This window comes from Ranitomeya variabilis, chromosome 2 (assembly GCF_051348905.1).
Source record: "Ranitomeya variabilis isolate aRanVar5 chromosome 2, aRanVar5.hap1, whole genome shotgun sequence".
Classification (NCBI taxonomy): domain Eukaryota; kingdom Metazoa; phylum Chordata; class Amphibia; order Anura; family Dendrobatidae; genus Ranitomeya; species Ranitomeya variabilis.
The window spans coordinates 778,163,093-778,189,132 of NC_135233.1; the positions used below are offsets into that span (position 1 = coordinate 778,163,093).

The 26,040-nt window shown below is 42.7% G+C and overlaps 1 protein-coding gene across 1 annotated transcript in view; it reads right to left on the reverse strand.

The window, feature by feature from the left end:
- NT5E (5'-nucleotidase ecto) overlaps positions 1–26,040 on the reverse strand; it is a 110,581-nt gene that overhangs the window by 11,839 nt on the left and 72,702 nt on the right. The window contains exons 3-7 of the mRNA XM_077289784.1: positions 20,706–20,894; positions 18,460–18,657; positions 15,692–15,846; positions 13,562–13,670; positions 438–587 (exon numbers count right to left, since the gene is read on the reverse strand). Of these exons, the coding sequence (XP_077145899.1) occupies positions 438–587; positions 13,562–13,670; positions 15,692–15,846; positions 18,460–18,657; positions 20,706–20,894 (801 nt within the window). The remainder of the gene's footprint in view (positions 1–437; positions 588–13,561; positions 13,671–15,691; positions 15,847–18,459; positions 18,658–20,705; positions 20,895–26,040) is intronic.

Below are 26,040 nucleotides of genomic sequence, written 5' to 3' on the forward strand. Positions count from 1 at the left end.
GCAGGAGAAAAGTAAATAAGCCCAGTGAAGAATCTCTGCTAGTGCCCCCTTGGTTTTAGTGGAAATTAGCATATAAAATTTACAAGCTAATATCCCTGCAACAGAGAAATAAAAAAGTAAAAAATATGGTTTATTCAGACCTCCAGCCTCCTCATCATGATGTGACCAGTTAGCATGTAATATGTGATGAATGATGGTTTTCTGTTTCCCAAAAAGTTCATATGTTAATTTATATGTACCCACAAATATAATTGAATATTTTAGCTCATCCTGCAAAATATGTCAATCCAAACATAGGCATGGTAATGAAGAGGAATAAACTATCTGGTACCAAAGTTATTACATTCTTTTTTCATTTTGACTGGAAAAAGAATGATTGCACACCTTTGTTAAAAAATGGCATAGGAATGACTTAGAAAATGAGAAATTCAACATACCACCAACTTGCAAAAATTCTCCAGTACTGGCCCCATAGCGATGAACGCTGTGCTCAAATGCTTTTTTAAGAGTTGATCCTTTAATTTCAATTAGATCAAAAGTACCCCCAAATGGTAACACAGATATCAAGTCTTCAAGAGTTATACTCCCTGTGAACGAGAGAACATAAGATTATTTCCACAAGAGTCATCATCATGCATGAAAAATACCAATACAAGTTTATGGGTCCGTGAAAATCATTGACAGTCCATGGATGGCATCAGTGTGTAGTCTGTACGCTGTTTGTGATTAATATTGCAAAAGATGGCAGAAGCTGCTGTGTAATTTACTGATTTATATGTGAAGAACACTGAGCACTGATCAAACACTGAGGGTAAAAACTGACACTGATCAAGCACTGATTAAACTCAAATTGAAAGAGTCCTTATAGCATTTCTTCATAAAAATTGACCTACTGCACAAGACAGTGTACACCATTAAAGAGGACTAGTTATTTTCTAAAAATATATACATATTTTAAAGAGGCCTAAATGCCTCCCTTATCTTAAATCTGCCATGTTTTCCTGTACCTGTGCCTTTATATTCCTTAGATATGGTGTCTTCTTTCTTGTATGTAAATCTAGCCTTGTTATCCATGGGTGTTTGACTATCATGTGGATGCCTACAGAGAAGCATTGAGAATCACGCCCACTTGACTAACAAGGAAGAGGAGAAGCCCAGGATAATAAAAGAAAAACAGAATCCAAGATTCAGGAGAGCAGCTGCATTTACATCAGTGTGTAAATATAAGATAAAGATAACACAAGTAATCACAAAATGCAGTTTTTAAATATGTCTTTATTATTAAGGTAAAAATAAATCCAAACTTACAGAGCCTTGTGTGAAAAAGTGATTGTCCCCCCTTAAAATATAAATTAACTGTGGTTTATCATATCTTTGGAAAGTGGGGTTCAAATTCCCTAGCCACATCCAGGCCTGATTACTGCCACACCTCTTCTCAATCAAGAAATCACTTAAATAGGACCTGCCTGACAAAGTGAAGTACCAAACACTTTTTCACACAACTGTATATATATATATATATATATATATATATATATATATATATATATATATATATATATATATATATATACACACTGTGTGCAGAATTATTAGGCAAGTTGTTTTTTGGATCACATGATGCTTTTTATACATGTTGTCCTACTCCAAGCTGTTCAGGCTTGAGAGCCAACTACAAATTATGTAAATCAGGTGATGTGCATCTCTGTAATGAGGAGGGGTGTTGTCTAATGACATCAAAACCCTATATAAGGTGTGCTTAATTATTAGGCAACTTTCTTTCCTTTGGGAAAATGGGTCACAAGAGAGATTTGACTGGTTCTGAAAAGTCCAAAATTGTGAGATGTCTTGCAGGGGGATGCAGCAGTGTTCAAATTGCCAAACTTTTGAAGCGTGATCACTGAACAATCAAGCGTTTCGTGGCAAATAGCCAACAGGGTTGCAAGAAGCGTGTTGAGCAAAAAAGGCGCAAAATAACTGCCCATGAATTGAGGAAAATCAAGCGTGAAGCTGCCAAGATGCCATTTGCCACCAGTTGTGCCATATTTCAGAGCTGCAACGTTACTGGAGTAACAAAAAGCACAAGGTGTGCGATACTAAGGGACATGGCCAAGGTAAGGAAGGCTGAAAAATAACCACCTTTGAACAAGAAACAGAAGAAAAAATGTCAAGACTGGGCCAAGAAATATCTTAAGACTGAATTTTCAAAGGTTTTATGGACTGATGAAATGAGAGTGACTCTTGATGGGCCAGAGGCTGGATCAGTAAAGGGCAGAGAGCTCCACTCCGACTCAGACGCCAGCAAGGTGGAGGTGGGGTACTGGTATAGGCTGGTATCATCAAAGATGAACTTGTGCGGTGACGCGACCGCGACGTCATTTCCGGCCTTCGCGCAATGCATCCTTGGGAACGGAGGCCGCCGCTTGCACCGCTGAGAGCCGGGGGCCGTCGGAGGGTAAGTATATCCATATTTTTTATTTGTATTCTTTTTCTTTCATGAATATGGATCCCAGGGCCTGAAGGAGAGTCTCCTCTCCTCCAGACCCTGGGAACCATCCAGGACCGCTCCCTGCACACGCTGTACCCGGCGTATAAGACGACCTCCGACTTTTGAGACGATTTTCAGGGGTTAAAAAGTCATCTTATACACCGGAAAATACGGTGTATATATATATGTCCATAGAAAAGAAAGTGGATAGGCACATACCGTCCCGTGCATCAAAATCCTTTATTGTGGCATCATCATACCAACAGCAGGCAGATAAGATAGTGGTGCAAATACAGACGACGATCGTTTCATGCTTACATTGTGCTTCAACAGGTCATATGTAGGACAAAACTCACAGAATATTTATCAGCAGCCATTGCCCTTGTCCCACCCACCATCAGGTGAAAGCATATCCTTAATTGTGAACAAGTGAAAACATGATACAGATACATGCAGTACAAAAAATATTGTTAAAAACAGATAAATAAAAACAAATCACAAAAACACAGCCATGTCGAGTTTGTCATTAAAGCCTAATGGACCTTGAGCACGAGTCCGAATAATCCATCTAGCCTCCTTCCTTTCTTTCTAATTTATTGAGGTCACCTCCTTGAGCAGGCATTTTAACGGTTTCAATCCCTTGATATCTTGATTGGTGGCTGCGCCCTCTTCTAAAATCATGTATCTGGTTTTCACTTGTTCACAATTAATGATATGCTTTCACCTGATGGTGGGTGGGACAAGGGCAACGGCTGCTGATAAATATTCTGTGAGCTTTGTCCTACATATGACCCGAGGAAGCGCAATGTAAGCGTGAAACAATCGTCGTCTGTATTTGCTCCACTGTTTTATCTGCCTGCTGTTGATATGATGATGCCACAATAAAGGATTTTGTTGCACGGGATGGTATGTGCCAATCCGCGTTCTTTTCTATGGACACACAGATTCTTTTTCTTTGGAAGTGGCACCCGTAATCCCTGGTGTGTGTGCAGCTTCACCAACCCGAGGTCATACAGCTGTGCTTCATCCTGCTTCTCTTCTATGGTATGTGTGTGTATATATATATATATATATATATATATATATATATATATATATATATATATATATATATGCACAGCAAGTGACAGGTCTTTTTTAATTTAGCAGAATTGTTGAAGAAATTTTTGCAAATATCCCATATTTCTCTGTAAGTTTCACATGGTCTTCAAAATCTCAGGAGCAAAAGTTCGGGGCCATGAACCATGGCTCATACATATGATGCATCAGCTTTTATAAACCTGCTGCAGCTCATTTAAAATTTTAAAGTGACATGACTTTTTTTTAGTAGAGTGTAATTTGCCTATTACATCATGAAGAAAGTCTACAGTAAAAAAAGCCACAAACAGATGTACAGAATTTTTTTCATACCATGTATATTAGTGGCTAAAACCTTACACTGCTATCTCAAGTTTGGAGCAGTGTTTCCAGTGTAGACAATCGTCTATGATGTAATCGGAATGAAATCTGAACTTTTCCTTAGCAAGCTATGAAGTCAGGAGAAAACGTGGTGCTGAAAATGTGAAAACACACTTGTCTCATTTCGGACTGTCTAGTTTGGATACTAGTGCTGTACTTAATTCTCCTTTGTGGGAAGTGTTTAGTCTGTTCAGGTTTTCTGCCTCTGGATAACATAGCCTCATTCAATGACAGCTAACGGAGATATCGAAATGTGTAATATATTAGAAACTCAACTCCTTTAGATTTGCCACCAAATGCATTATTTTAGTCTTGATTTTCATGAAGCAGAAAATAACACGAAAGTAGAAATAAGCAAATCTTTTAACTCCTTCTCTCCTGGTTTTCCGTTTTTGCAGTTTTTTTTTTTCCCTTCTTCCCAGAGCCATAACTTTTTTATTTTTTCGTCAATATGGCTATGTGATGGCTTGTTTTTTGAGGGACGAATAGTACTTTTGAAAGACATCATTGGTGAACATATAGTGTACTGAAAAACAGGAAAAAAAATTCAAAGTGTGGTGAAATTGCTAAAAAAAAGTGCAATTCCACAATTGTTTTTTTTACCATATTCAACAAATGCTAAATAGACCTGACATTATGATTCTCCAGGTTACTACGAGAAAGTAGATACCAAACATGTAATGCAATGTTGGGGCAACTAAAAACTATAATTCTGGTGTTTTGACTTTTTTTCTCATTACACCGTTTACCTATCGGAATTATTCTTTTTATATATTAAAAACAACACAGAAAACACACTGGTGCTAGGCTGTATCAAAAGCTGCAGGCACCTAGGCAGGTTGTGTGTGCATCCCTGCCAAACAATAATGAATCAACAATGCCAAATTAGGATGCCGCGCTGGAATAAAAGAAAAGAGATTGTGACTGTAAAGTCAATGATTCCTCGGTTATTTACCTCACAGAATGGTAACTGGTGTCTCCACCGGATATACGGTTAGCTGCTGCTGTAACTGTGCCGTCCGCGTTGCTGGGGGAAGCGGCGTCTGCAGCACACAGATCAGAGGGAGCGTCCTCCCGTGGTGCAAAAATCCCCTACACGCTCGCAGCTGGATGTATTGGCAGGCAGCCTCGGCCAATGGCGCCGCCGTGCAATCGCGTGGCGAGCGAGGGGTGTGGCTATATGGTGACGTCACCTGTCTATGAGACGGACACTAGCAGGGGCTATGATATGTATATTTTTTATATTTTTTTGATTGTTTTATTTTGAATGGTGTGATTTAAACTTTGTTTTTTTTATTTTTGTAATTTTAAAAACTTTTTTACTTTTTAAATGCTTCAGTAGTCTCTATGGATGAGTAGAAGTTGTGATTATCCAATCACTTGTGCTACACAGAGTAAAGGCTACGTTCACATTTGCGGTCAGTGCCGCAGCGTCGGGCGCCGCAGCGGCGCCGCATGCGTCATGCGCCCCTATATTTAACATGGGGGCGCATGGACATGCGTTGTGCTGCGTTTTGCGCCGCATGGCCGCAAGCGTTGGACGCAAGAAACGCATCAAGTTGCATTTTTTTTGCGTCCAACTTTCGGCCAAAAACGACGCATGCGGCGCAAAACGCAGCGTTTTAGCGTGCGTTTTGCCGCGTTTTTGTTTGCGTTGTGCGCTGCGGCGCCGACGCTGCGGTGCACAACGCAAATGTGAACGTAGCCTAAGACTTCAGCGGTGGGCACTCATAGCTCTCCGGCTAGTGACTCACTTGCGGCGTATTCATGTAAAATGGCACTGTCAAAGATTGACAGCAGCATATAACAGGTTAACAGCCGTGGCTGGTTCGCGATTCCACCTGCGGCTGTTAGGGGCACATGTCAGCTGACATGTGCTGGAAAAGATGTGGAATCAGCGCCGGAGCCCACATCAAAGGTGGAGACCCAACATGTGCCGTACATGAACGGTGCATGTCGTGAAGGGGTTAAATGTTGAATTCAACAGCTTTGCGGAACTTTTATTTTCCCAAAATTGATTCCCCAGCAAATTAAAGCACTTCTAAGCCTTTAATGGTGGTGAACAGATGAATATGACACTCCTAAGACTGTATCCAACTCTGTTCAAGATTTTTAATGCAAACACAGCCATAGTAATGTCAAAGTGACTACATATATTGCTGTGGTTAAAGTGATAGTTCTTGTTTCTCAACCTATCTGTGCAGTTTATTCAGTGTTTTATGTTTCTCTGTTCCCACCTATATGGTTAACCTATGAGCTATGATGTCCTCTAACTATCCAGATTCAACACAATATGGCTGCTGAATTCTTGCTTCAGTTTTTATATAGCCTATGAAAATCCCTTCTGATTGGCTGTGCTATATGATGTGTTGTGATGTGATAGCTTCAAGGCATTATGAGAAAGCCTGCCTATCTGTGCCTGAGATCATGGCGGCTCCATCTTGCTAATGTAATCTACTGCAATGTGTAAAATGATGGTGGTTGCTTTAGGTAATTCTGTCATCTGTGCAAAAATGATTTAACAAAATTAACCCAGACTTTAAAAAAAAAAACTTTGCTCATTAACCCCTTTTCCTCCCCAGGCGGTTTGCACCTTCATAACCAGACCACATTTTACATATCTGACAAGTTTCAATTTATAAAGTAATAACTCTGGAAAGCTTCAAAAGATCCCACTGATTCTGAGATTCTTTTGTGATGTATTGTACTTTATGATAGTGGTAAAATGTATTCAATAGGACTTGCTTTTATTTGTGAAAAAAACTGAAAATCTTAAAAATTTAGCAATTTTCAAACTTCTAATTTTTATGCCCTTAAATTAGAGAGTTGTATCACAGAAAATAGTTAATAAATAACATTTCCCACATATCCACTTTACATCAGCACAATTTTTGAAACATAATTTTATTTTGCTAGGAAGTTATAACAGTTAAAATTTGACCAGCAATTTCTTTTTTTTTTTTAGGTACCACTTCACATTTGAACTAACTTTTACAGGCCTATTTGACAGAAAATACCCAAAAGTGACACTATTCTAAAAACTGCACCCCTCAAGGTGCTCAAAACCACATTCAAGAAGTATATTAACCCTTCATGTGCTTCACAGGAATTTTTGGAATGGAGTAGGAAAAAAATAACATTTAACTGTTTGTCACAAACATTTTAATTTGGACCCCATTTTTTTATTTTTACAGGGATAACAGGAAAAAATAGACCATAAAGTTTGTTGTACAATTGCTTTTGAGCGTGCCGATACCCCATATGTGGGGGAAAACCACTGTGTGGGCACACGGCAGGGCTTGGAAGCAAAGGAGTGCCATTTCAATGTAAAATTTGCTGGAATAATTAGCAGATGCCATGTTGCATTTGGGGAGCCCCTGATGTGTCTAAACAGTGGAACCCCCCCACAAGTAACACCATTTTGGAAACTAGACCCCTCAGGAAACTTATCTTGATGTATGGTGAGCACCTTGATCTCTCAGGTGCTTCATAGAAGTTTATAACATTGAGTCACAAAAATAACAAAAATACATTTTCCAACAAAAATTTATTTTAGCCTCAAATTTTGCATTTTCACAAGGGTAACAGGAGAAATTTCTCCTGTGGAGTAAAACAACTGTTTGGGTGCACAGCAAGGCTTGGAAGGGAAGGAGCACCATTTGACTTTTTGAAAGCAAAATTTGTTGGAATAATTATCAGATACCATGTCTTGTTTGGAGAGCCCCTGAAAAGTGAAAACCTCCAGAAACGACACTATTTTGTAAACTAGACCCCTCAGGAAATGTATCTAGATGTATGGTGAGCACCTTGAGCCCCAAGATATTTCTCAGAAGTTTATAACGTGGAGCTGTGAAAATAAGAAAATCACATTTTTCCCCCAAAAATGTTCTTTAGCTCAAAATTTTGCATTTTCATAAGTGTAAGGCCGGGGTCACACTTGCGAGTGCAATGCAAGAAACTCGCTCAAGTCTCTCGTCTCAACACCCGACATTCGGGACCGGAGCATGCGGCTCCATGTATTTCTATGAAGCTGATTGCTCCGGTCCTGAGTGCCGGTGGCAGTGCTGGATATTGAGGCGAGAGGCTCACACGAGTTTCTCGCATTGCACTCGCAATTGTGACCCCGGCCTAACAGGAGAAATTGCACCATACAATTTATCAGGAAATTTGTCCTTAGTATGTCGATACCCCATATGTGGGGGGAAACTACTGTTTGGGTGCACGGCAGGACTCAGAAAGGAAGGAGTGACATTTTGGAACACAGACTTTGATGGAATTGTCTGTAGATGTCATGTTTGGAGAGATCCTGGTGTGACTCAACAGTGACCCCATTTTGGAAAGTACATCCCTCAAGGAATTTATCTGGACATGTGGTGAGCACCTTGAACCTCCAGGGGCTTCAAAGGATTTTATAATGTTGATCTGTGGAAGTGAAAAAAAATGTTTGCCATGACCCACTGGTAGGGCCGTTGAGGTGTCAGAACATCACAACTTCTCATAAGTGACCCCATTTTACAAAATACACCTCTTGATGAATTAATCTAGGGCTGCAGTGATCATATTGACACCACAAGTGTGTCACAGAATTTTATACCATTGGGCTGTGAAGAAAAATTAATTATATTTTTACCACAAAAAAATAGTTTTAGCCCCAGAGTTAACATTTTCACAAGGATAGATGGGTAAAAATGGCACCAAAAATTGTACCACAATTTCTGCTGAATCTAGAAATACCCCATATGTGGCTGTACAGTACTGATAAGCCATACGGAGAGAGGGGGGCACAGCGCTATTTACCTCCTGGAGCGCAGATTTCCCTAGAGGAGTTTGTGGACTCCATATACAGAGCCCCTAAGTGCTAGAAAAGCAGAATTCCCCCTCACGTGACCCCATTTTGTAAATTATACCCCTATGGGAATTTATCAGGTATAGTAAAGATTTTGACTCTATGGGTGTTTTCCAAAAACAAGCAGTAGTGGATGTTACTAAGTAAATTGCAAACTGCCATTGTAGCGCCCAGTAAGTTGTAGTGACAAGTACGCTGTAGTAAACAGTACATTGTGGTGCCGAGCTCATGCTTCTGGAGACATGCACCTGTAAATTAGCCGGGCTGTAATTGCCACAGAAATGCCAAATATGTGAATGCTAAATATGGATATCATCGTCCTGCGCCTTCCGGATACCACCGTACCGAGGTCTGGGAGCTGCCGTTCACCTGCCCCACAGGACTAGGAATTCTTCTGAGCCACTTCACATTGTTATGCTTGTCCAGCATAACCGTCTGCGGTGAGTAGGTCTATGACCTTTCTGCATTCTTTTCCTCCGCTGATACCATTCATGTGCGCTCCCCTCTCTCTTTGTTTCTATAAATATGGATTAGGCACACTGGGGCTCAGGAGGGAGAGAGAGTATTGGATTTGGGAGTGCATAATTTGTTGGATTTCTTTTGGGATGCAAGGAGCCATAACGCTTTTCCAGAGCCTTTGTGCTAGCAGTAATATGTAAGTCCCCTATATTTCCATTGACAGGTGACGTATCTGAGTGGGGACTTGCTATTTTTGTGGATTGAGTTGAAGCTTTTATTGGGAACATGTTACATAACGTTTGGGATCACATTTATTCTGCACTTAGCTTAGCAATTACTTTGGGGTTTACATCTAAGTCGCCGAGTGACGTGACTCACTCTGGCCACTGTTCAGTAGTTTCCTTCGTTTCAGAAGTGCACAAAACTGTGGCGGACTGTGCTTTTATACAGCACCAGATCACAGGTAATGACCATGAGTAATTCCATAATGGTTTTGAGTTTTTTATTTACCATGTTAAATATATGGTAAAACTGACCTGGTAATATGATTCTCCATGTCAGTATGAGTATGCAGATACGAGACATGCATAGTTTTTTATTCTATTTAAGTGGTGAAAAAAATAATCAGAAATTTGTCTTTTGTCACCATTTTCCAAGACCAGTAACATTATCACTTTCCGGGATCTTGGGCTGTGTGAGGACTTATGTTTTGTGCCCTGAGCTGACGTTTCTACTGATACCATTTTTGGGTAGATATGATGTTTTAATTGCCTTTTATAGCATTTTATTGCAATGTTGTGGCGACCAAAAAAAGTATTTCAATCAGATTAATTTATGTTATATTTCGATAGATTGGACATTTCCGAACGCAGCCATACCAAATATGTGTATTTTTTAATTGTTTTATTTTTAATGGGGCAAAAGGGGGTGTGATTTTAACATGTTTTTTGTTTTTACTTATTTTTAAAACTTCATTTTTTTTACTTCTTACTGTATTTAATAGTCCCCTTAGGAGACTTGAAGATGCGATTGTCCGATCGCCTATAGTATACATAAAAGTGCTTCAGCCCTGCTATGTATAGCAAAAATCACAATCTCCTGTGAAGGAGGTCAGTGATGACAAGCAGCGAGGTCTTCAGCAGACCCCTGGGTATTATAACAATGCATCGACGCATCGGGATCATGTGACGGGTGTGCCGATAGGCGGGATCAATGACGCGCTTACAGTTTGCACATGTTAAATGCCACTATCAGTAATTGACAGAGGCAATTAACAGCCGCGGGTGAATTAAATAATCTATCAAGTGCAGGTAAAGATATGAGCTCAGCATGTCAGCCAGCATCCAAGGCAGGGACATGGTCGATGACGTAAATATACTTCATCGGTCCTGAAAGGGTTACCGTATTTTTCGGACTACAAGACGCACTTTTTTCCCCAAAAATGTAAGGGGAAAATGGGGGTGCATCTTGTAGTCGGAATATACTTACAAATTATGCGGCAGCAGCAGCGGCGGCGGTCCCGATGCAGCCATGCTGGTGCAGCTGTGGCTGTGCTGCGGGCAGGGACTGTGCTGCAGGCAGGGGCTGTGCTGTGGGGCTGTGGCAGCGGCTCTCTAGGCTCAGTGGGGGCTCCGACGGCATTTCTTCAAAGCCCGGAGGCCCCCCGCTCATCCGACATGTTGCGGTGGCCTCCGAGAACATAAGCACCAGGAAAATGGCCACCGGGCCGGCGCACGCTCAGATTCAAATCTCATCAACGAGATCTCATCTCCCGCTCGGCAACAAGATCTGAATCTGAGCGTGCGCCGGCCCGGCGGCCATTTTCCTGGCGCCTATGTTCTCGGAGGCCACCACAACATGCCGGATGAGCGGGGGGCCTCCGGGCTTTGAAGAAATGCCGTCGGAGCCCCCACTGAGCCTAGAGAGCTGCTGCCACAGCCCCTGCCTGCAGCACAGCCCCTGCCTGCAGCACAGTCTCTGCCTGCAGCACAGCCACAGCTGCACCAGCATGGCTGCATCGGGACCACCGCCGCTGCTGCTGCCGCATAATTTGTAAGTATATGCCGTCGGAGCCCCCACTGAGCCCAGAGAGCCGCTGCCACTGCCGGCAGCACAGCCTGTGCCCCCAGAGCCCAGCCTGTGCCCCCAGAGCCCAGCCTGTGCCCCGAGAGCCCAGCCTGTGCCCCGAGAGCCCAGCCTGTGCCCCGGAGCCCAGCCTGTGCCCCGGAGCCCAGCCCCTGCCCCGGACACAGAGCCTCCACCCCTGCCCAAGCACAGAGCACCAGCCTGGGATGGGATTTCCTGGAGGCTAACGCACCAGCCTGGACCACCTAAAGGCCCCTGTGACCACTTCCCCACCTGTGGCGAGCCCTTCACTGGTAAGCTGAATTCGGACTGTAAGACGTACCCCCATTTGAAACATTTTTTTTTCCTTATTTTTATTATGAAAATTTGGGGTGCGTCTTATCGTCCGGTGCGTCTTATAGTCCGAAAAATACGGTAAGTAAAGAATTCATCTCAAGTATAAAACTAGTGCAGGTAAAGTTTGCTATCAAATCACACTTTAATTTTAAAGTATATAATGAAAATTGAAATGCAGCATTTTGAACTTGTCTTCATACCTATGTCTAAGACTCAGTCAGGCAATATATAATCTATGACTTCAGTGCTGGTTTGCTTGCCAAAGGATGTGTCTGGCTACAGACATGGTCTACATGACATAGGCATAACTAAAAATAGTGAGCAATGACCATGAAGGTTTCAGCACCGTTTTAAATGAATGGAAAGCAAATTATTAGCAATGAATACAAATAATAAACAGTTTTAGTCTGATGCGAAATGACATTTTGGAATAGGCGATAATAGATGAAAAGTTTTCTAAAATAAAAATGTTGGCAGGAAGTTCAGCTGGATGGGAAAATATGTGAAAACAGAACAGTCACTTAGTGCTCAGGTCCAGTATGCCAACTGGTAAAACTTACACAAGGCAGTCAAAACACAAAATCTGAAAGCACTAACTTCAAGCAAGTAAAATACATGTAGATACAATATACCTGAGAAACGATGCTGCTTAAATAATGATTTTAATCAATTACTTGTCAAACAATTGATATTCATCTAGAAAACTGCATGTAATCGCACTATAAATTACTATGGTGCTGTGATTTTTGGCTGAACAGCTTGTACAGTTCTAGCACATGTTTATATGGCTAAGAATACATGCAGCACGATACTGCACTAATATGTTATAAAGTCTCATCCAAAAAAAGAAGCTCACCATGCCAAAATTGTTTGTGATACAACAGAAAGTTGATGAATTGGTGCCGATTTGTGATTAGCAAACATTCTAGAATAAGGTGTTAACCAAGTGTCTTCGGCGTGCTCGAAAAATATGTTCAAGTGGCCGTGGCTTCATGTCTCGTGGCTGTTCTACCGGAGCAACACATGCAGGGATTGCCTAACAAACAGGCGATCCCTGCATGTGTAGCGGCTGTTAAACATGCTCAAATAACATCTTATCCAAGCATGGTCGCTCATCAATTAGAGGATCAACTCTTTGCCCAAGGCTTTACATCGCAACCCCGATTTTTCAAATTAAAACACCTTTTCAAAGGAAGATAATCCATTGCTACAACAATCCCTATTCCACTTTTCACCTCAGACATCATCTACGTAGCCATCTTTCCCAACCTGGTGGTCTGATTGCATGAAACAATTGTTTATTGGAAGCTAAACAAGAGTATTGATGATAAAAATATGTGCACCCCAGACACATGGCAATCAGCTAAACACACATAATTGTATTGATACATATAAGAGACTACATTCAGAGTTATGATTATATCACTTGTCAGGTTAAAGGGAATATGTGTGGACATCCAAATGGACATGTAGGTTACAGAAAGCTGAATAAAATGATACCTTGATATCTGAGATCCGATGTCTTGTTTCAGTGAAATTTACATTTTTCTTATATGTAAATGATCTGTTAAGATCTATGGGACGGACACTGATCTCCCTGAGAATCCTTCTCATTAACTTATTTTAACAGAAAGGGGGCTTTACCAGTGTGACACATGTAATGACTGAGAATCTGCTCTCCTGATCTACATGTCTCACACTGGTAATGCCCCCCTTCATTTAAAATAAGCTCTGGATGCAGATTCTCAAAGAGATCTGTGTTCAGCCCATAAATCTTATGTAATCATTGCCGCTCTATTTACCTTATAATGTTAAAGGAAGAGTAGTACTTTCCTGTATATGCATCTGGTGTATATCCTTAATAAGATGGACATATTGATTACACATACCATTACTGGATTTCTCGTCAATTGATGCTCTTACTCCACCACCATTCATGATGCACATGGAAACATGATTCCATCTCACTTCATCAGGATTGCGAAGATTATTATATATCTTAGAAAACAAAAAGACAATCCCTATCATAGTTAATGACCAGTCAATTGGTAGTGTCATTAGGAGTCATTAGATATTAATAGAGATGAACGAGTCTTTTGAAATTCGTATTTGCTGATTGCTAAGTTTACTTGCTGAACACCCCACATATTCAAAAAGGGGAATTATTGTCACATGCTGCATAAAAACAATAACTCTCTCTGCTGGTTAATATGGATCACCTAAAAATCTCCAAGGCAACCTTGTGAATATATCCTGTGTAACATAGAGCTGGGAAGCTATGTAGTAATGCCGATACCCTCATGAGAATCCCATGTCTAGTGGTAGAAGGTGTTAAGCAGAGGGGGAGGTATGTAAGGTGGCTGCCAGACACATAGTTGATGGGAGGTATGTATCACTGCAGTGGTTATTTTTTTATGTAAACTTGGGGTTATGCTTTAGTGCACATAGTACTAAGAGGCGTGTTTTGTGCATCTGGGCCAGGTTTTAAGGCCAGTCTAATAGATGGGCAAGTCTGGCTGCCTACATACACAACCCTGGGTGTTTTAGAGAGTAAAGTCGAGTTTGTTTGTTTGACACATTAAGAAAGGACAACTTGAAAATTCTTTGCTATCTTCTTATAGCCTTCTCCTGCTTTTTGGACCTCCACCATTTTCATTTTCAGAGTGCCAGGTTAGAAGGTTTTGATAAAGCTGGGAAATTTGCATCACCTGACCTTTCCTAACAATGATAGTGAACAAACCTTAACCCTAACAGTTTGAAATCTTGGTCAAAGTTATCTGACCACACAAATCTGTAAGGGTGGCCAAACATTTGCATCAGCCCATGTTATTTGTAAAATAAAAAAAAATTAATATATGTATTTTTGCGTAAAAGACAAAGTAAATGTGTTATCTTTAACTTCAGGCCTTTTAGAGATTATTTCATTTTTAAGTTGCTTATCTATTCATATTAACAGTTACTTTTTACATGCCACTTATATATATACGTACATACAGTATATTGTATACTAAAATTTAAAGAGGTTATCCAAGACTATATTACTTTTTTCACTATGTCATTTTTTGTCTCTGGCAGTGGGAAAATTAGCCTAAGAACTAACAGAAAGTTAACTATCTATCTGTTGTGCCCGGTGCCAATCTCTGCCGACACAGAGAGGTTACAGACTGCTCCAGCCAGCAATTCAGTGATTTCCACTGATGTCACGTTGACAGAATAGTATCTTCTCTTGCACTCTTTAGAGCTGCCTGGAAGAAGAAGAGCTGCTCTGTTGACATTGAGCAGCAGAATTGCCAACAGGAGTGGTTGGTGACTGCTCTGAGTTGGCACCAGGTAGAACAGCCAGGTAGTGGCCTCTATTAGCAACTACCTGACTGCACTGACATGGTGGCTGCAGATTTGACTGCATAGTAATGGTGACAGGTTCCCTTTAAACTTGGGACAAATGCAAAATCTGCCATTTGCAATTCTGAATTCTGCAACAGTTAGGGCCCGATCCATCATTTGCGGCCTTATTTTTAAATCACTTTTATTCTTTTGTCTTGTAATATTTGCAGATGTTTGCTATTGTGCCAAATGATCCAAAATGGTACACATGGTTTATGAATTTTGTGAAAGAGAAAAAATACTCTTTAATTTTGTGTTTGACTTTTTTTTTGCCATTTTAGAACAAAAAGCTGCATGTTCTGCTAAAATACCACAAAATGTGTCAAAAATCAGTCCACAAGGGACTGGAGTACAAGGTCTCAAACATATAGCATTTTTTTAAACTTTTGGCCGCAAACAACTGGAAAACGAAAACAAGGGCAATTCTGGCAGATAAAGAAAAGGCAAAATAAAAAACACATATAAAATAGACTTAAAAAAAGTAGAAATTAAAAGAAGAATTTTGTGAAAATCAAAGTAGCCTTAAAACATGAAAAACTAGGCAAAAAAAGACTCAGATGCAGTAATGAATTGGGCCCCTGCTGTGTGTTGCCTAATTTTAGAACAAAGAAATAAATATATTTACAGCCCCGTACCATAGCATCGCATATCAGATTTCCCAAATTGCACTCTCGCCATCGACACTCCACAGATGAACCATTTAGAAACACTAAGGTTCTTCCAATTTCTTGTGCAGAAAAGTTATTTAATTGCTCCTTCCATTTGTTAACTTCCAGTAAAAGTGCTGGATCTGGAAAAGAGATATACACAGATGTCTCACAGGCATTGTCCATTATGATGGCATTTCCCCTGTATCACATTGCACTTATTCAAGCTGTACAACTTTGCCTGCAATATTCACCATCAACAGATCATATATCGTTTCATCTCATCTAAGCTAAATTTTACAAGTTAAAATCTCCTCACTTGAGATGACTGAGTCAGGAAAAATGTAAATGTCGCTTCTTATGCTTTGAAGTGTCACCAGACCCCATAGCATAATGAACGTAATATTTAAAAAGATAAGAAAAATCACCTTAATGCTGATCTCTCTTGCCCCTCCGTTTTCTCACCGGCATTTGGCCGGTCCTCACTCCATCTTCTGATTCCCCAACGCTTGCATTTGAATCACCTGCCCTGTTGCACTCAGCTGGACTTCCAGGTGAGGGTTCTGCGCAGTCGCGCTGGAGGTCAATGACATCATGATGTCAAGATGTGTGTCTTGACCTTTAAGCACATGCACAGCACCTTCTCAATCGCCATTACACCTGGAAGTCCGGTACAGGGAGAGAGGTCTAAAGATTCCATCACAAGTGCTAGAAGATCAGAACATGCATCAATGACTGGACAGGTGTAGGTGAGTAGCAGAGGGGCCGAATATTTTTTTTATCATTGTGATGGCCCATCATTTTTCAGTAAAATGGCGGCCAAGCAGCCGCCATTTTGCTAAGTCAACGTGAAAGTGAAATCCCCCCAAAATTTGCATTTTTGTCGAATTCCTATTTTTGCAAAATTCGAGTTGAATTCAATTCCACTTGAATTTATTCACTCATTTACTGATTTCTACACCACACCTGTTATTCTAAAACCTATTAAAATTGACCAGACTTCTATTTCCTGTTCAAGTTAATATTTATTCAGTTGGGTTACTTGTACATGCTGTAATATCTATGTAATGTTTACATTGCCTTTTTCATGGGATTAAGGAACAAAGAAAATAAAACAATAAAACACCCAACATAAAAAAATGTAACATCTGCCAAATAGACAAATAAAATGATATATGACTTATTGGACATCACCGGGGAGCTTTATTAGGTTCGGTACATTTCAGTCAGTCAGACCGGAAGACAGGACAAAGTAAGATCCATCAGTACTGGTTGTGGTGCATCACAGGTTCAACAAATGAGATCAGAGTTTTCTACAATTCTGGCAGTCACTGTGGGAATCAATCCCAGTCACAATCCCATTGGTGACATCCATATACATCATTTTGAGGGAAAGGGTTAATCAAGGTTTTTTTGAACAGCTAAATTTCATCATCAATAAAATTAACAAGATGATACAAGTAAGGCCGGTGTCACACTTGCAACTGCAATGCGAGAAACTTGCGCGAGTCTCTAGCCTCCATACCAGGCACTGCTGCCGGCAGTTCGGACCGGAGCGTTCAGCTGCATAGAAATACATACAGCCACACACTCTGGTCCCGAGTGCCGGCAGCAGAGCCGGGTATTGAGGCGAGTTTCTCGCATTGCACTCACAAGTGTGACCCCGGCCGTATACTTACATGGCATTCCATAAAGAGTTTTTTTTAATAACTAATAACTGTGAATTGATTATCTTCTTCATCCAGATTGTTCAATGACAAATGCCAATCAGGGAGATTATTTGATCACACAATAAGCTTTTTTTTTGCATTGTCTATTAAATTCATATTCTACTGTAACCCAAACCTCACGACCCTATATGAACTATTTTTAATTCTAGTTGTGTGATCTTCCCTGTTGTTCTCCTGTAAACCTTCTGTGAAACTCAAATAATTATTTTTTTTTAAAGCTCTCCTATTGAAGCTATAATGAAAAGCACTCTATTATTGTTTGTTTGGCAAACATATCAGAGTCTGGCAGATCCTAGGAGAATGTTTCCTGCCTGATTAATGGTTATTGTAACATTTGGAGAAAGGGGAATTATGAGGTCTTTTTTACGGTTTGTGTTGGGTTTCATAGCTGCAGTGAAGATTAATCGTAGTATAATATCATACATCGAAGAGATTTGTATACTTCTCACTTTGTGACAAAAAATAATATGACAAAGCCCCTCATGTACTAGGTACATCCTTGAAAAATGGTTTATTGAACTTGACTGGCCTGACCAGAGACGAGACCTCAACTCCATCAGCAACCTTTGGCATGAATTGGAATGCCGAGTGGAAGCCAAACCTCTTCAGCCGGTGCCAGTGCTCGGCCTCATTAACATTGCTGAATGGATGTGAGACATATCCAAACTGTGTTGGAAAGCCTGTCCCGGAGTATAGACTTTTACATCAGCGGTTTCTCTCTCGAAGCATCTTTATGTATATTTCTCCAGTTTTTAGTTGTAGCCAACTTTGTGTTCACCAAATGTGCTTTTTAATAAAATGTCACTACTACTATACAAAATGTATACTTATTTATTAATTTTTTTATTTTTTGTTAAAGACAGATTTTATATGATACCAAACAAATTTCATGACATTTCTATGCGTGCATGAATAATGCAAATGCTCTGTTGACCCAGTTTCAGAAGGACAAAGATGAAGTTCTGAACATACTGTATGGGCATAGCTACCTTAGCTGAGTTAAAAAAGAACAGATATTTTGCTAACCTTCGGGAATGCTGCTGTTCAGTAGAATTGGATTTCCAGAAGAATGTAAAACATTTCCTTGTGCATCGAAAGTTACATTTAAGTAGCCAAGATATTTTCCAAAGGCATATGCTTGAACAACTGGCACAGTTCGACCATCGTCAGAATTTACCATAAAGGGATATTTCTCGACCGGTACATCATTGGAAGGTGGCGTGCCTGTAATCATAAACATTCACCAATATAAAAAAAATAATCTGATATAAAGATAGCATTTAAAGGTGTGTTCTCAAGTTGTTAAATTGCTTTAATTAGCTGAGCAGTATAAGCAAGTTTGCAATTGACTTGCTTTTTCTATCTGCTGTCATTCTTGTGCATTATATCCATGCAGCTTGGCTACTAGTGCCTTCCCAGACCTTGACCAATAGCTCACAGCAGAGGGGTTAACACCTAACATTCCAGACAACTCGCTCCAGGCCATTGATGTCTATACAGCAGTTATCTTCTTACCTCTCACCCTCAATTTCAGCTCCTGACAAGCTGCTGTTATAAATCTTGCAAAATCCACAACCACATCAGCTTCTATTAGAGCACTTTTCCTAATCACTCCCTCTATCCTGAGCGTGTGCTTGTTCAAATGCCCTTGTGTTCCATATGGGTGCCATGTAAGTTGCCTACTATAGCATGAATTACAAATACTGTCCTGTATGGGTGCTTTATGTGTCCTAAAGTATTTCATACTTCCGAACCAAGCTTCCTGAAAAACAATACTTGTACAGTACACAGTAGAATTCACAACAATTTGTATACATAATTGCAATTTTCTATCTTTGTTGATTTCTATGGGAGAAAATTGGCACTCATTCAGCATTTGGCATGCATTTCTTCTATATTGTGACATAGGGAGTACAGACAGAAACACATCTGTACAAATAATAAACAGCATCCAATGAAGATACAGAGACATTGTTAGGATAACATTACTATTGTGTACAATGATGGAGGTGTGCGAAAGGAGAAAGCTACAAAGTGGGTAAAAGAACAAAGAGGAAGAACAAGGTTCCATCTCAATGAACTGTGAACAGTTTTTATTCCCATGGATACAAAGTGGAGGATAAAACAAGACTTCTTCAAATGACAGGCAGCTACTTCCAATAGGTGGCGCTATAGAGTTAAGTCCTCTTTTTCTCAGAAGAGGCAATTTGCATACAGGCAGCACCAACACGTTTTTGAGTGACCTCGCACCATTAATCGCTGTCTCCGGGCTCAAAACAATCAAGGGATATGTCATATGCTGAGCTGTATTCATTTTATGCATGAAAAAAAGCTATACTTGTAGCATACTGTGCTTTCTTATAAAAAGCAATAATCACAAAACACAAAAAACAAAAGGAAAAAGAAAATGCCAGATAAAAAAAGCACCGTGTATAGTGCATCTCAAAGTTTCATTTTTTCTTTCGGCAAACATCTAGCTGTAGCATTTTTTTTAATAAGAATGACAATTTATTTATTTATTTTAATTAGGGTGTGAATCCATCCTAAATGCAATAAGGTACAGGCATGGAGCATGGATGAACAATGAATCGTGTTGAAATGCAATGTAAATTAGATTCCTAAATAAATTAGGGCAATGCTATTTTTAAATGCGCAGTCTCTAGAAACTTTCAAAACGCTCATGATCACTGATTTAGTATCATAACTATCATAGGATCAACCCACCTACACTGTCTATATAGGCATGTAGGTCATAGGAAGCTGAACAAAGTGATTCCTTGATATCTGCGATCCGATTTTTTTTCCAGTGAAATCTGCATTTTTGTATGTAAATAATCCTACAGACTGATTCTCTTTAAAGGGAATCTGTCACCCCAAAATTCGCCTATAAGCTAAGGCCACCGGCATCAGGGGCCCCCGATGTAACCTGAAAGATAAGGTAAGCAGGTTATATTACACTCACCCAGGAGCGGTCCCAGTGCGGTCCGGTCCAATGGGCATCGCGGTCCGGGTCCGGCGTCTCCCTTCTTTATATAATGACGTCCCCTGGGTGAGTATAATCTAACCTGTGTTTCTTATCTTGCAGGTTACATTGGGAGCTAATCTACAGCATTACAGAATGCTGTAGATAAGCCCCTGATGGCGGTTGCCTTAACTTATAGGTGAATTTTGGGGTGACAGATTCCCTTTAATGTAAGAAATATAATAGTAGTGGAAGATTAGCCTTTTCCATGGTTCCAAGAGCAATTGATGTTACTGAGTTTACTACTAACCTGTATAAAGAAATGTATGTGAATGTGCTCCTACTACTACATCCACTCCTCTCACTTTCTGAGCAATGAGCTTATCAGTTTCGAAGCCGGAATGTCCCAGTGCTATGACCTTATTTACACCAAGGGTTAGCACTTTTGAAACTTCAATTTGTAACACATCAATTTCATCTTCAAAAATCAAATTTGGACCTGCAAAACAAAATTTAGGAATAAATCAGTAAAGCAGACACAATGCAACCTACTTGATGTTTTCTTTTCTTTAGAGGTCATACCAGGACTGGCATGTTTGATTGCAGGACCACCTCCATGTTCATCCCAATAATTATGTCTGCAATATTCTTACGTACAGGACTATTTCCACCATGACAGTTTGACCACAGGATATGTGTTAAATACCTCTTAGGTCAGGTTTCTTGAAGTGATACTAGGCCCTGTTAAAAATATCTGGTGACCAGTATTTGTCAATCTCTTGCTGCCACACAAGGATGACGGGCAAGTGACCTCTGAGGACAGTGACTGGTTGCAGCGCTAGAAATCGGCAAGATGATTGGGGGATAAGGTGGTTGATACTTATCATATTTTACAACTCTCTCATATTCTCTAATTTTAGCCAATGTTTAAAGAGTAACTAAACCATTGTAATGTCTTTTGATATTTATTTGGCTTAATAATTGCAAGCAGACTGGTCGAAGTTGTGTCCTGAGACCTGCACCAAACGCTCACCCCCTACCCTTCCAGGTACGCAGCAGCTCAGGAGACAGGAGCACACAGCTCCTACATAGCGCAAGGTACGGGTTCAATAGAGAATATAGGCTTCATATCGTCCTATAATTGCCTGTGATTTCTATTGAATCCCTAACCTGCTCAGTGGGCATGCACAGTAGAAGCTGTGTGCTCCTGTCTCCTCAACTGCGCATCTCCTGGAAGAAAGGATTTGGGGAGTGGTTGTGGGGTTTTGAGGACCTGGACCCCACCAGTCTGCTTGTAATGATATAAAAACCTATAAAGGTTTAGTCACCTTTTAAAGGGTTATTCCTTTATAAGTCTCTCACTGCCAAGATGGAAATAGAACTAGATTCAATCGACTTAAGATGGAACTACGCAGAAAAAGCCTTGATTGGCTGAGCCCCACTGTTTCCCATAATTCCCATAAGAATGGAATGGAAGTTGCTGAGACAGCATGGGTCGACTTCTTTATAGAGCAATTTCTGTAAAACAGTCAGCCATATTGCTTCATGTGAACTTACTTTAGTAGTTCAGGCAAATTGAATTGGATGTTTTGAAAACTCATGCACAGCATTTTATGGGGAGTTTTGATATCTATTAGAATTGTGCTTTTAGTTGTGGGATAGTAGTAAAATAAAAGAAAACTAAAACATAAAAAAGTCGAATCCATACCCAAAACTTATTAAAAAGTGGGAAAACACATAAAAAAAGAGATTGCAATTGAATTGTTTTGTGCGGACTTGTGCAAGTAAAATGCAACTGGCATGCAGTTGCAACAATTTTAACACTTACCTGTCTCTATGTGCCTATTGTTTCCTAAATAGTAACAATTTCCCTATTGAAATGCATTACAATGAGGGGAAAAAAAATTTTCAAACGCAAATTGCGCCAAGACTACAAATCCGATCGACATGAAAAATACTTAGCACACCTCTTGGGGACGCTGGCTTCGAAATGACACCTCACTGGAGTCTGTGAGTGAAGCGGTTCAGGCCGCATTATGTGTGGATTGAATAATAATAATAATAACTAGATGGGTATTTCCTGAAGGAACTACAGATAGTGCTTTGGAATGGTGCCCGGGTTGCCCCAGCAAGACTTTCACACTTGGGTGCCCCTCAGGTGCTGTTTTGGTAGTTGTAGCCACTCCGGGTCCGATTTGGCGGGCGGCGCCACTCCGGGGCCGATTTGGCGGGCGGCGCCACTCCGGGTCCGATTTGGCGGGCGGCGCCACTCCGGGTCCGATTTGGCGGGCGGCGCCACTCCGAGTCCGATTTGGGGGGCGGCGCCACTCTGGGTCCGATTTGGCGGGCGGCGCCACTCCGGGTCCGATTTGGCGGGCGGCGCCACTCCGGGTCCGATTTGGCGGGCGGCGCCACTCCGGGTCCGATTTTGCGGGCGGCGCCACTCTGGCGGGCGGCGCCACTCTGGGTCCGATTTGGCGGGCGGCGCCACTCCGGGTCCGATTTGGCGGGCGGCGCCACTCCGGGTCCGATTTGGCGGGCGGCGCCACTCCGGGTCCGATTTGGCGGGCGGCACCACTCCGGGTCCGATTTGGCGGGCGGCGCCACTCTGGGTCTGATTTGGCGGGCAGCGCCACTCTGGGTCCGATTTGGCGGGCGGCACCACTCTGGGTCCGATTTGGTGGGCCGGGTCACTCTGGGTCCGACTTGGTGGGCCGGGTCACTCTGGGTCCGATTTGGTGGCCCGGGTCACTCTGGGTCCGATTTGGTGGGCCGGGTCACTCTGGGTCCGAATTGGTGGCCCGGGTCACTCTGGGTCCGATTTGGTGGGCCGGGTCACTCTGGGTCCGATTTGGTGGCCCGGGTCACTCTGGGTCCGATTTGGTGGCCCGGGTCACTCTGGGTCCGATTTGGTGGCCCGGGTCACTCTGGGTCTGATTTGGTGGCCCGGGTCACTCTGGGTCCGATTTGGTGGCCCGGGTCACTCTGGGTCCGATTTGGTGGCCCGGGTCACTCTGGGTCCGATTTGGTGGCCCGGGTCACTCTGGGTCCGATTTGGTGGCCCGGGTCACTCTGGGTCCGATTTGGTGGCCCGGGTCACTCTGGGTCTGATTTGCTGCGCGGCTCTGCGCTGTATGCTGCGCGGCTCCGCGCTGTATGCTGCGCGGCTCTGCGCTGTATACTGCGCGGCTCTGCGCTGTATGCTGCGGGGCTCTGCGCTGTATGCTGCGGGGCTCTGCGCTGTATGCTGCGCGGCTCTGCGCTGTATGCTGCGTGGCTCTGCGCTGTATGCTGAGCGGCTCTGCGCTGTATGCTGCGCGGCTTTGCGCTGTATAATGCGCGGCTCTGCGCTGTATACTGCGGGGCTCTGCGCTGTATGCTGCGGGGCTCTGCGCTGTATGCTGCGGGGCTCTGCGCTGTATGCTGCGGGGCTCTGCGCTGTATGCTGCGCGGCTCTGTGCTGTATGCTGCGTGGCAACGCGCTGTATGCTGCGGGGCACTGCGCTGTATAATGCGCGGCTCTGCGCTGTATACTGCGGCGCCACTCTGGGTCCGATTTGGTGGGCGGCGCCACACTGGGTCCGACTTGGCGGGCGGCGCCACTCTGGGTCCGATTTGGCGGGCGGCGCCACTCTGGGTCCGATTTGGCGGGCGGCGCCACTCTGGGTCCGATTTGGCGGGCGGCGCCACTCCGGGTCCGATTTGGCGGGCGGCGCCACTCTGGCGGGCGGCGCCACTCCGGGTCCGATTTGGCGGGCGGCGCCACTCTGGGTCCGATTTGGTGGGCGGCGCCACTCTGGGTCCGATTTGGCGGGCGGCGCCACTCTGGGTCCGATTTGGCGGGCGGCGCCACTCCGGGTCCGATTTGGCGGGCGGCGCCACTCTGGGTCCGATTTGGCGGGCGGCGCCACTCTGGGTCCGATTTGGCGGGCGGCGCCACTCTGGGTCCGATTTGGCGGGCGGCGCCACTCTGGGTCCGATTTGGCGGGCGGCGCCACTCTCGGTCCGATTTGGCGGGCGGCGCCACTCTCGGTCCGATTTGGCGGGCGGCGCCACTCCGGGTCCGATTTGGCGGGCAGCGCCACTCCGGGTCCGATTTGGCGGGCGGGGGCACTCTGGGTCCGATTTGGTGGGCTGGGTCCGATTTGGTGAGCGGGGCAATAATGGTAAGACTACAGATAGTGCTTTGTAATTGTGCTGTACTGTCACTTTAAGAGCTGATATTATCTGACAAAACTTGTGACCTGGTGGGCTGATGTAGAGTTTATAGGCGTTGGCATAGTAACTGGGTCTCACTGCGCATATCAATGAGGTAATCAGCCAGGTGGCAGTTATTTTTAGAAATTGCCTCAGAAATCAGGCCCATTATAAACGTATTGGAAAATTTCCCTATTGAAATGCATTGAGACACTTTTTTCAAACGCAAATTGCGCCAAAACTACAAATCCGATCGACACGAAAAATACTTAGCACACCTCTCAGGAACGCTGGCTTCGAAATGACACCTCACTGGAGTCTGTGAGTTTAGCGGTTCGGGCCGCATTACGTGCGGACTGAATAATAATAAGAACTAGATGGGTATTTCCTGAAGGAACTACAGATAGTGCTTTGGAATGGTGCCCGGGTTGCCCCAGCAAGTCTTTCACACTTGGGTGCCCCTCAGGCGCTGGTTTGGTAGTTGTAGCCACTCTGGGTCCGATTTGGCGGGCGGCGCCACTCTGGGTCCGATTTGGCGGGCGGGGGCACTCTGGGTCACTTTCGGGGGCACTTTGGAATTGTGCTGTGCTATCACTTTAAGAGCTGATATTATCTGGCAAAACTGTGCTGGTGTGGTCATGTACAGTTCGCAGGCGTTGGCATAGTAACTGGGCCTGACTGCGCATATCAATGAGCTAATCAGCCAGGTGGCAAGTACATTTCAAATTGCCTCAGAAACCCGGCCATTATAACCTATGGGAAAATTTCCCTATTGAAATGCATTACAATGAGGGGAAAAAACATTTTCAAACGCAAATTGCGCCAAAACTACAAATCCGATCGACACGAAAAATACTTAGCACACCTCTTGGGGACGCTGGCTTCGAAATGACACCTCACTGGAGTCTGTGAGTGAAGCGGTTCGGGCCGCATTACGTGCGGACTGAATAATAATAATAAGAAGTTATCCACGATGGAATAACAGTATAGTGCTTTGTTCCAAAGCACTATAATAATAATAAGTTTACCACGGTGGAATAACAGTATAGTGCTTTGTTCCAAAGCACTATAATAAGAAGAAGTTATCCACGATCGGATTACAATATAGTGCTTTGTTCCAAAGCACTACAACAAGAAGATGGCAACACATACAAACAGAAAATTAAAAATACACTGTGCAGATGCTATATTAAGAATCATTCCATTAATATGCAAGGATTAATATACAATAAACAAAGTGCTGAGTGATTAATACATACACATGGTACTGGAAGATGCTGGAGTCTGCCCTAGGTGTGTGGTGCAAACCAGACGGCTTGGATATTAGAAATAGGCCAGGGTCACACTTGCGAGTGTGATGGGAGAATCTTGCACGAGTCTCTTGCATCAATACCCGGGACTGTCGCTGGCACTCAGGACCGAAGCGTGCGGCTACATGTATTTCTATG